Here is a 12,354-nt window from a genome sequence, read left to right as displayed (position 1 = left end):
CCGGCTTCTAGTGAACGTTTTGTGGATATTATTTAAAATTAGAGGTATGTGGATAGTGAAATTTTCAGTCCGGGTCGGATAGTTAAGGCTAGTTCAGATTGGATTGGATAATTAGAGGTTCGTATTCGGATTTTTTCTGATTCAGATAGTTCGATGTTTAAGCAAGAAGTAAAGAAGTATTAAGTAAAGAAGTTATGATTTACATTTTTACTTACCAAAACTACAGTATGAATACTGCACAATAATTGTGATATTGTACTGTATAACCTTGGTTCAGTTATAAAAACTGTAGTTTAAATCAGGGGTCTCCAACCTACGGCCCGTGGGTCATATCCGGCCTGCGAATAGATTTTAACAGATTTGATCTAAATCGATGATTGTCAAAGTTGCGACAACACAACGCCCATAAAAAAATCCTCATTTGCGATCGTGAGAATTCTCCGATACTGTGGTTAACAATCCACACCTTGAGGTACCTTGAGGTACGCCTTGAGGTACTGTGGTTCCTCAAGGTCATGTCAACACCTGTAAGTAAATGTCGTTCTCTTGGTAATAATGTGATCGTCATTTGTGATGACAGCAACACTCTCGAGCATATTTTTTTGTCTCGGTGATACCGCGATTGTAACTCACGTTCGCTGCTATATTCGTAAGTAAATATTGCTGTCTCGGCAATACCATAATCGTCACTCACGGACACAGCAATGCCCGTAAGTAAATGTTTCGATAACGTAATCGTCATTCACGATCGTGGCAACACTCGCACACATTTTTGCAGTATCAGCGATATGGCGATTGTCTCTCCCGATCTCGACTGCACTGTGAACATCTCTTGCGGCATCAGTGAAATTTCTGTGATGATCTCCAGTAATCGTGTCGTGATTTACTTATGATGTTAAATGAGGAAAATGGAATGCCGTCAATGAATTGAGACTTATTGGCTATTCATGATCATTGTAGTCCTTGGTCCATCCATACCAAATTCAAGTACAATTCTCGGTGCCCAGGTTGTCTGGATACCCAGATACCCTGCTTAAATATGTGTATAGTAGTACACTTCTCTCACACTTTCCACAGTTTTCCCAATAAGAGAAAATTAGCTGTAGGTCTAAACAGGTGCCTAGTGATCGAGCTATCTTAATACAGATGTTCCTAGCTCAGTGAACCTTCGAATTGAAAACCATCCTTAGGATCAGGACAACAAACTTTAATCCAGATTTGGCTGACCTTAAACTGGCAAATACAAAATTCTCTCTAAAATTATTGATATTTTATCTTTACACTCCTTGTAAATTCATTGTTAATTATTCTTATCGGCATTACAATTAAATGTTTAATCAAGTAAACTTAGTAGTACATTGAAAATATTTAATACTGTGTCATCCTATGTTTTCATCCGTTCAACTTAAAAACTTCCATTATAGAACATATAATAATATTATGGTAAATATACTGTAAAATTAATTTATTAGCTTACCATTGAAAGAAACTAACTTGCTCAATGACTATTTACAATCACATGGTTTATAATTAATTAAATCATGTGTATGATTGTTTTACCTTGAAACAGTTTCTGTAAACAACGTTTATAATAAAGTTTAACAACTTTTAGTGATGGGCGGATCCAAGAAAATGTCGGTACCGGATCCGGATCCGGATCTTGAAAAATTCGGATCCGGATCTTCGGATCCGGATCCAGATACACACTGTCATAAGGGCGGGTTAAAAAAAACGTAATTAACAGAATGCCAATTTAAATCATACCGTTTAAAATTCAATCGGTAATGTTTAAAGGTTAATATATCTTATACACTGAGACATGGCCTTGCCATATAAGTTATTTGCATCAAGAGACAAACACTGAGTCATGGCCTTGCCATTTAAGTTATTTGCATCAAAAACATCGAGACATGGCCTAGCCATATAAGTTATTTGCATCTAGAGACAAACATCGAGACATGGCCTAGCCATATAAGTTATTTGCATCTAGAGACAAACATCGAGACATGGCCTAGCCATATAAGTTATTTGCATCTGAGACAAACATCGAGACATGGCCTTGCCATACAAGTTATTTGCATCTAGAGACAAACACTGAGTCATGGCCTTGCCATATAAGTTATTTGCATCTAGAGACAAACATTGAGACATGGCCTAGCCAAGAAAGAAGAAGAAAGAAATTTGGCAAAAATTGTTAACCCTTTAGGTGCCAGAAATTTATTTTGGTATTTTCCGAAAAGTGCCAGAGTGTTTTACTAGGTATATCCGAAAAGTGCCAGGCTTGCCGCGGGGGGGAAGTTCTGTTTAGATTTGGTAGCTTTCCTGTATTTTGGCTGTGGTTTTTGACTGGGTTCTGTTCAGGATAGTAAGGGAATCGGGGAATGTTATTGAATGAGTATGGTTTTGTTTGAGGTGTTTTGCTACTATTGAGGTGGGATTTTTGTGGTGACTAGTGTTGTGCTCTTTGAAGCGTTGGGAAAATGATCTATTCGTGAAGCCAATATATTGTTTGTTACATGGTGGATTGCAGGTTATTTTGTACACTCCTCTGTCTTTTTCTATTGGTCGGGCCTTTGTACTTGCTTCAATGTCGTATAGTGGTATAGGATTGTTTTTTGACTTGGTATGCAGGTGTGTAGCCAGATTTCTTGAAAGCTTTGCCAATTTTCTCTGATATTTTGCCAGTGTATTTGATTGATATATATTTTGGATTTGGTTCGGGGTTTTGGGCTGTAGTCTCGTTTTCAGGTCCGTGTTATATTTTCCTTTTCATTTTGTTTATAATGGGGTCAATTATGCTGGGGTTGTATCCATTGTTTTTTGCTTTTGTTTTTATTATATTAATTTCTTTTACATATTCCAGGTCGTTGAGGTTTTAGTTAATTAGCCTATAGACTAATGAACGGAAGCCAGCCATTTTTTGATTGTATGGATGGTTGGAGTCGGCAGGTATTATGAGGTCGTCCGTTTGGATGGGTTTCCTATATATTCCAACTAGCTGTAACCCGCGGGCTTTGCCCCGTTTAACTTCTTAATTTTCAAGATGATCTCGTTTGCATGGCTCAATCACGTCCTGGTTGAAGTTCGTTCGCTACGCTCACTCACCTTTGGGTTGGAGCTCGTTCGCTACGCTCACTCACCTTTAGGTTGGAGCTCGTTCGCTGCGCTCACTTGCCTTCAGGATAGCTCCTTCGCTACGCTAACTCGCCTCCAGGTTGAAGTTCGTTCGCTACGCTCACTCACCTATTGGTTGCAAATTAGCTGTTGTCATAAATGTAAAAGAAATAATAGTACTGCACCCTGTTGGTAATCCTAGTAACTTTAATGCTATTGAACATCATAGAACAGAACCAACTTGTTTAATTGAAACAGCTGTTAAGATTCATTAATTCCATTTCTCATAAGGTTAACATGGGAAACTCCAGAGCCACTGGGGCGGAGCCCAGAGGTCGGAGGGTAAAATCCTTTCTTAGTGAGCGTCTACTACCCAAAAGGAAGATGCCTTCCAAGTTTCAGGTTCCTAGGTCTTACGGTTTCTGAGATTTCGTGATGAGTGAGTGAATGAATGAATGAATGAGTCAGTGGTATTTGAGCTTTATATATATAGATAGCTACCTTTCCTGTGCTGTTTTTTGTGATTGTTAAATCGAGGAAATTTATACGAAATTTATATTTTCTTCTGTTTCCATTTTGAATGTGATGTTGTTGTGAATTTTGTTAATGTGGTTTAGAAAGAGATTAGATTGTCGTTTATTGCAGTTCATTACAAGGAATGCGTCGTCTACATATCTTGCGTAGAAGGTTATTTTGTTATAGAATGGGTTTGAATCAGAAAGGATGTGTTGTTCCTCAAATTCCTGCATATATAATTCAGCTAATGTGGCAGATAAAGGTCCACCCATGGGAAGGCCTTTGGGGTCATAGTAGATACTTCCCCTATATGAAAAGTAGCTCTGTTTAGTTACTATGGTAGTTATTTTGATTATGTCATTAACACATTCACTGCTAATGATATGTAATACTTTTATAAATGGCTAAAAAACATAAATATTAACATGATCATGTTAATTGAGTGACAATATATCTTTAATTAAATAAATTTTATACTATAAATTGTGAATTAAAATATATTATGTAATTATATACATCATGTATTATATATCTGCTAATTTACTTATGACGCACAAGTGCGTCATTAGCAGTGAACGTGTTAATTTCATTTTCTAAAAAATTGTTCGATGATTTTAGTCTATTTTTCAGAACTTCTATTGATTCATTGCGTGGAATGTTTCCGTACATATTATTTACATCAATGGAAGCCAATGTATATCTCACAGGAATATTTTGTGATTGAATCCTCTGAATGAAATCTTTACTTTTTTTGCATGATACTGTGGATGTGTTAGGTAAGTTGTTTTTGATTAGTGCGTTGATATATTTTGATATTTTGTATGATGGGGCTAGAATTGCATTTATGGCCGGTCTAATTGGGTTTCCTTCTTTGTGGGTTTTTATTAGAGGTTTGAAAGTGGGAGGGGAAGGGTTGGTGTTGTACAGATATTTGCTTGTGTCTGGGTTTATTATACAATTATTTTCAATAAAATCTTTAATTTCTTTGTTGTATTCTTTAGTTTGGTCTTGGATTTTGTTTATATCATTCTTTTGTAGGTATTCTTCTACCTTTTGATTCTAGATCGTTGTTCTGTATTATTACCGTGGAATATGCAAGAAAATTAATATAATAAAAACAATAGCAAAAAACAATGGATACAACCCCACCATAATTGACCCCATTATAAACAAAATGAAAAGGAAAATAAAACACGGACCTGAAAACGAGACTACAGCCCAAAACCCCGAACCAAACCCAAAATATATATCAATCAAATACACTGGCAAAATATCAGAGAAAATTGGCAAAGCTTTCAAGAAATCTGGCTACACACCTGCATACCAAGTCAAAAAACAATCCTATACCACTATACGACATTGAAGCAAGTACAAAGGCCCGACCAATAGAAAAAGACAGAGGAGTGTACAAAGTAACCTGCAATCCACCATGTAACAAACAATATATTGGCTTCACGAATAGATCATTTTCCCAACGCTTCAAAGAGCACAACACTAGTCACCACAAAAATCCCACCTCAATAGTAGCAAAACACCTCAAACAAAACCATACTCATTCAATAACATTCCCCGATTCCCTTACTATCCTGAACAGAACCCAGTCAAAATACAGGAAAGCTACCAAATCTATAAACAAGTTACCGAATCTGGACCCGACAGCCTACTTAACATAAAAGAGGACTTCAATAACTCCATCATTTTTAAGACCATGTACGAAATAGAAACCAACCGATTTGGCAACCCCGCAGAAATTAGACAACGTCGCAGATACAACAATTCTGGGAAATCCACACCCCAACCCGTCCATCCACCAGACACTGTCTCTGTCAGTCTAACAACGGTCCTGGCGCTAGTAAACACCCCGCGCTCGCAACACACGCCCGCCGCGCCGCGAGTGTAAGCGCTACCATGTGAACCGGTACAGTGACTCTCGTGTATATAAACTGTGTATATATTAGAATGTAAGTGTAGGATAGTGAACTCTGAAGATGCCACAACCTGTGGCGAAATGCGCATCAGGTATCAAAAATCAACAAGAACTTCAAAGCAACAAAAACCAAAAAGGTAATTCCAAAGTAAGTGGCATGGCAGAACTGGCAAACATTATTCATCTCACCAAGTGAATGTGTATTTCTAATAGGGAAAACCCGACCTTTGAGAGGGTCTTACACTCTTAAGAGTAGGAATTTTAAAATTCTAACCTTATTGCAAAACTACATATTGAGACGAATCTTTTGACACCTTGAACGTTAAAATTGGTCCACAAATAAGGGAGGAGTTGTGTTAACAAAAAACGGCTTCACGTATTACATATATAGATTTAAACAAAATACTAAAGGCTACATTATTTTAAATTGAAATTACTATAATCTTCTATTTTGTAAGGTGCAAGGTCAAGTAAGAATGCCTTCAGTTTTTTCATAAATTTAGATTCGTCTTTTTCGTTTTTTTAAAAGCTAGGAAGTTTTCTAAAAAAATAGTTTCCAATATAAGAAGGTTTATTTTTAAAAAGTTCAAGTCTTGGCTTTTCTTTAACTAAATAATTTTTACCCCTTGTATTATAATTATGCATAGGCAATTCTTGAGTCTCAGCAATATTTAAAAAATATTTAATTGTTTTAACACGTTCACTGCTAATGACGCACTTGTGCGTCATAAGCATATTAGCAGATATATAATACATAAAGTATATAATTACATAATATATTTTAATCCACAATTTATAGTATAAAATTTATTTAATTAAAGATATATTGTCACTCAATTAACATGATCATGTTAATGTTTATGTTTTTTAGCCATTTATAAAAGTATTACATATCATTAGCAGTGAATGTGTTAAAAATATATAAGGCGTAAACTGTAAAAATGCCCATCCCTTTAAAATAAGATTTGACAGACTGGTTATATTTTAATTTATGAATTATCCTGATTGTTTTTTTTTTGTATTTTCAAAATTTCTTTTAAATTCTTTTTCTTTGTCCCACCATAAATACTAATTCCATAGTTAATCTGTGATTCAATATGAGCATGATATATCATTTTAAGGACTGATCCTTCACAGAGATATGACATTGTTCTTTGGACGAATATACCAGAATTTAGTTTTTTTATTAAATACTCGACAAGTTTATTCCAGCTTAAATCCTCATCTATTATCAAACCCAATAGTTTTGAGGTTTTAACTTGAGCAATGGAATTTGTATCTATATCTAACTTTATACTTTTATCATTTTTGTCACTTTTTGTTTTGAAAAGAATGAAATTAGTTTTACTAGTATTTTTTTAATAATACAAACATAATTGTTAAACTTATGTTTTGGTTTTGTTGTTTGTTTGCTGTGCGTGCGTAGTGAGTTGTTCAAAAGGGGTTATGATCTCTGTTCCAGTGATGTGACGAACTCCATGACTTTTATGTGATTCTTTTAGTAATTTAAGTGATATTGATGATGCCAATAGTGAAGATGACTTTGATATTGACTATGAGCAATATGGAATATTAATTGTAGGCCAAGATATACGAATTCTTATGCACACAAAAAACTCACTAAACATTTTAGGCCTACCTAAACCGATGATTGTTGTCTCAATTTGATTTATTAAAATATGTTACAATGAATGTCTTCTTGAAGTATCTTATTTTCCTTATAGGCTAACCTATTCTATGTTTAACCTTAATCAATATCAATGTAGTTATCATATTGTATAAAGATTAAATAAAAATAGCATGCTCCTTTATTTATAGGGATAGCGAGAAGCACACATAAGTTATATATGTTATTAAATCAATTTTTAACAGGTATCGGTATCAAGTGCGGAATCGAGAATTTAAACCAAAGTTGTAGAATTGGAATCGGTAATGGAATCGGCCAATTATTCAGGAATTGGCCCATCACTACCTCTCACCCTTCTATTGTTTTGCCTCTTATTGTTTCTATTCTGACTTTTATTTGAGAAAAATTAAATCTATTGCTTACACAACTTCTACTGTAAAACCAAAACACAACTAGCTATCCAAGTGGAACTATTAAACAGTTTATTCGTTATTGTCAAATTGCATTCATACTATAAACAATGGCTGTTAACTATTATGGCGACGCAGCGCCCCTAGCATCAGGTGACGAGCACTAGTTAACTTAATTTGACCTCGGTGGTTCTTTTCAGCTTTATGTCTGTTCGTTATAGATTAATCGAATCATAAAGCAAAACAGCCGATAATGACTTGACTAAACGAGATATCGGTATTGCATCACACGGCTTCTTCTTTGAGCTCACGAATATTTTAGGCTAGGAAATAGTAAAACTCAAGAAAAAAATACAAGGTTAAGATTTAGTGTTTTGCATTACTTTGATTGCTTATTTAGAACTCAACTGCACTCTTTTCATATGTCTAAAACTAGCTGGCCCGACAGACGTCGTCCTGTCCTAATGTGGTTTTATGTCAAATGCTCGTTCATTTTCAAGATGAGCTCGTTCGCATGGCTCAATCACGTCCTGGTTGAAGTTCGTTCGCTACGCTCACTCACCTTTAAGTTGGAGCTCGTTCGCTGCGCTCACTTGCCTTCGGTTACATTTGACAACAAATATTCATAAAAAACAAATGGAATAGAAACCTATTTGATAGCTCTCATTTGTTATGCATAGATTTGTTTTTAAAAATTAGGTTATCATTACAACAGCTGTTTCCTTAATTTAATTTAATCAAGAAATGGCAAACATGGCATGGTAAACAAAATAGAACATTCTTCCATAAGATTAACATGTAAACTGCAAAGGGCCATAGGACGCTTCCCTTAAGGGTTTTTGAAACGGAAACAGGCTATTATGTTATTCTAGTACCTAAGGAATATCCCTGTAAATTTTCATGCCAATTGGTTCAGTAGTTTTCTAGTTATAAACGCTGTAACTAACACAACTTTCTTTTATATATTAAGATTAAGATATGTCAATGGTGTAATGAAATTTTGAAATATCCGTCTTGTTTTAGATTCATCGGATTGCAGTACCGCAGGTTACAAAGAAATCAATTGTAATTACAGTATTTTTTTGTTAACTTGATTATTTAACACGACCAAGACCTGAAGACTCGCATATGGATGTTTTGATACTCGTCATAGTCGTAGAAAACTCATCGACCGCTGTTAGATCGTTGGAAACATAGTGTTTTGTCCTGGGGCTCGGATAACCGTATCTGAACCAAACCGAAACCAACGCGATTATTCGGATATCCACACACCTCTTTTTAAAATGTTTGCTCATGTAAAGATTGAAATACTAAACTCTTATTTTCCTATTTATTTTCAATTACAGTCTACATACCCCAGTCATTGTAAGAGGAGTAGTCTCCAGACGCAGGCAGGGTAGGGGCTACAATGCTGTGATGAAGCTGTCCAGATACATCTGTAGTCACCCAGCGGCCACACATGTATGTTGTTGTAGCTGCCTCATTCAATGCACTCTGGGTACCACTGCTATCCTGACTGTAACAACTCATTACCATGTAGTCACCCAGCGGCCACACATGTATGTTGTTGTAGCTGCCTCATTCAATGCACTCTGGGTACCACTGCTATCCTGACTGTAACAACTCATTACCATGTAGTCACCCAGCGGCCACACATGTATGTTGTTGTAGCTGCCTCATTCAATGCACTCTGGGTACCACTGCTATCCTGACTGTAACAATTCATTACCATGTAGTCACCCAGCGGCCACACATGTATTTTGTTGTAGCTGCCTCATTTAATGCACTCTGGGTACCACTGCTATCCTGACTGTAACAACTCATTACCATGTAGTCACCCAGCAGCCACACATGTATGTTGTTGTAGCTGCCTCATTCAATGCACTCTGGGTACCACTGCTATCCTGACTGTAACAACTCATTACCATGTAGTCACCCAGCGGCCACACATGTATGTTGTTGTAGCTGCCTCATTCAATGCACTCTGGGTACCACTGCTATCCTGACTGTAACAACTCATTACCATGTAGTCACCCAGCGGCCACACATGTATGTTGTTGTAGCTGCCTCATTCAATGCACTCTGGGTACCACTGCTATCCTGACTGTAACAACTCATTACCATGTAGTCACCCAGCGGCCACACATGTATTTTGTTGTAGCTGCCTCATTTAATGCACTCTGGGTACCACTGCTATCCTGACTGTAACAACTCATTACCATGTAGTCACCCAGCGGCCACACATGTATGTTGTTGTAGCTGCCTCATTCAATGCACTCTGGGTACCACTGCTATCCTGACTGTAACAACTCATTACCATGTAGTCACCCAGCGGCCACACATGTATGTTGTTGTAGCTGCCTCATTCATTGCACTCTGGGTACCACTGCTATCCTGACTGTAACAACTCATTACCATGTAGTCACCCAGCGGCCACACATGTATGTTGTTGTAGCTGCATCATTCAATGCACTCTGGGTACCACTGCTATCCTGACTGTAACAACTCATTATCATGTAGTCACCCAAAAGCCACACATGTATGTTGTTCTGGCTGCCTTATTCAATGCACTCTGGGTACCACTGCTATCCTGACTGTAACAACTCATTACCATGTAGTCACCCAGCGGCCAAACATGTATGTTGTTCTGGCTGCCTCATTCAATGCACTCTGGGTACCACTGCTATCCTGACTGTAACAACTCATTACCATGTAGTCACCCAGCGGCCAAACATGTATGTTGTTCTGGCTGCCTCATTCAATGCACTCTGGGTACCACTGCTATCCTGACTGTAACAACTCATTACCATGTAGTCACCCAGCAGCCACACATGTATGTTGTTGTAGCTGCATCATTCAATGCACTCTGGGTACCACTGCTATCCTGACTGTAACAACTCATTACCATGTAGTCACCCAGCGGCCACACATGTATGTTGTTCTGGCTGCCTTATTCAATGCACTCTGGGTACCACTGCTATCCTGACTGTAACAACTCATTACCATGTAGTCACCCAGCGGCCAAACATGTATGTTGTTCTGGCTGCCTCATTCAATGCACTCTGGGTACCACTGCTATCCTGACTGTAACAACTCATTACCATGTAGTCACCCAGCGGCCAAACATGTATGTTGTTCTGGCTGCCTCATTCAATGCACTCTGGGTACCACTGCTATCCTGACTGTAACAACTCATTACCATGTAGTCAACCAAAAGCCACACATGTATGTTGTTCTGGCTGCCTTATTCAATGCACTCTGGGTACCACTGCTATCCTGACTGTAACAACTCATTACCATGTAGTCACCCAGCGGCCACACATGTATGTTGTTGTAGCTGCCTCATTCAATGCACTCTGGGTACCACTGCTATCCTGACTGTAACAACTCATTACCATGTAGTCACCCAGCGGCCACACATGTATTTTGTTGTAGCTGCCTCATTTAATGCACTCTGGGTACCACTGCTATCCTGACTGTAACAACTCATTACCATGTAGTCACCCAGCAGCCACACATGTATGTTGTTGTAGCTGCCTCATTCAATGCACTCTGGGTACCACTGCTATCCTGACTGTAACAACTCATTACCATGTAGTCACCCAGCGGCCACACGTGTATGTTGTTGTAGCTGCCTCATTCATTGCACTCTGGGTACCACTGCTATCCTGACTGTAACAACTCATTACCATGTAGTCACCCAGCGGCCACACATGTATGTTGTTGTAGCTGCATCATTCAATGCACTCTAGGTCCTACTGCTATCCTGACTGTAACAACTCATTACCATGTAGTCACCCAAAAGCCACACATGTATGTTGTTCTGGCTGCCTTATTCAATGCACTCTTGGTACCACTGCTATCCTGACTGTAACAACTCATTACCATGTAGTCACCCAGCGGCCAAACATGTATGTTGTTCTGGCTGCCTCATTCAATGCACTCTGGGTACCACTGCTATCCTGACTGTAACAACTCATTACCATGTAGTCACCCATTGGCCAAACATGTATGTTGTTCTGGCTGCCTCATTCAATGCACTCTGGGTACCACTGCTATCCTGACTGTAACAACTCATTACCATGTAGTCACCCAGCAGCCACACATGTATGTTGTTGTAGCTGCATCATTCAATGCACTCTGGGTACCACTGCTATCCTGACTGTAACAACTCATTACCATGTAGTCACCCAAAAGCCACACATGTATGTTGTTCTGGCTGCCTTATTCAATGCACTCTGGGTACCACTGCTATCCTGACTGTAACAACTCATTACCATGTAGTCACCCAGCGGCCAAACATGTATGTTGTTCTGGCTGCCTCATTCAATGCACTCTGGGTACTACTGCTATCCTGACTGTAACAACTCATTACCATGTAGTCACCCAGCGGCCACACATGTACGTCAATGTAGCTGCCTCATCAGGGCACTCTGGGTACTAATGCTGTCCTGACTGTAAAAAATCATTACCATGTAGTCACCCAGCGGCCAAATATGTATGCCAATGTAGCTGCCTCATCAGGGCACTGTGGGTACTAATGCTGTCCTGACTGTAAAAACTCATTACCATGTAGTCACCCAGCGGCCACACATGTATGTCAATGTAGCTGCCTTATTCAGTGCATTCTGGGTACCACAGCTGTCCTGACTGTAACAACTCCTTACCATGTAGTCCAGCAGCCACAAATATACATCAAATTCTTCGATATGTTTTAGAATATAAAAGTAGCAGTAAAAAAAAAACAACCTTTACATTTA

General features: G+C 38.3%; 1 protein-coding gene across 1 annotated transcript in view; it reads right to left on the bottom strand.

The window, feature by feature from the left end:
* LOC128983695 (beclin 1-associated autophagy-related key regulator) overlaps positions 1–12,354 on the bottom strand; it is a 114,253-nt gene that overhangs the window by 49,674 nt on the left and 52,225 nt on the right. Inside the window, exon 6 of the mRNA XM_054403096.1 lies at positions 8,950–9,110. Coding sequence (XP_054259071.1) covers positions 8,950–9,110 — 161 coding nt within the window. The remainder of the gene's footprint in view (positions 1–8,949; positions 9,111–12,354) is intronic.

Source organism: Macrosteles quadrilineatus, unplaced genomic scaffold (genome assembly GCF_028750875.1).
Source record: "Macrosteles quadrilineatus isolate MER2022 unplaced genomic scaffold, UCM_ALF_1.0 Scaffold_1__1_contigs__length_201487025, whole genome shotgun sequence".
In the NCBI taxonomy this organism is placed as follows: Eukaryota; Metazoa; Arthropoda; class Insecta; order Hemiptera; family Cicadellidae; genus Macrosteles; species Macrosteles quadrilineatus.
Note: the sequence above shows the minus strand (reverse complement) of the source record. Positions and strands in the feature narration are given on the sequence as shown.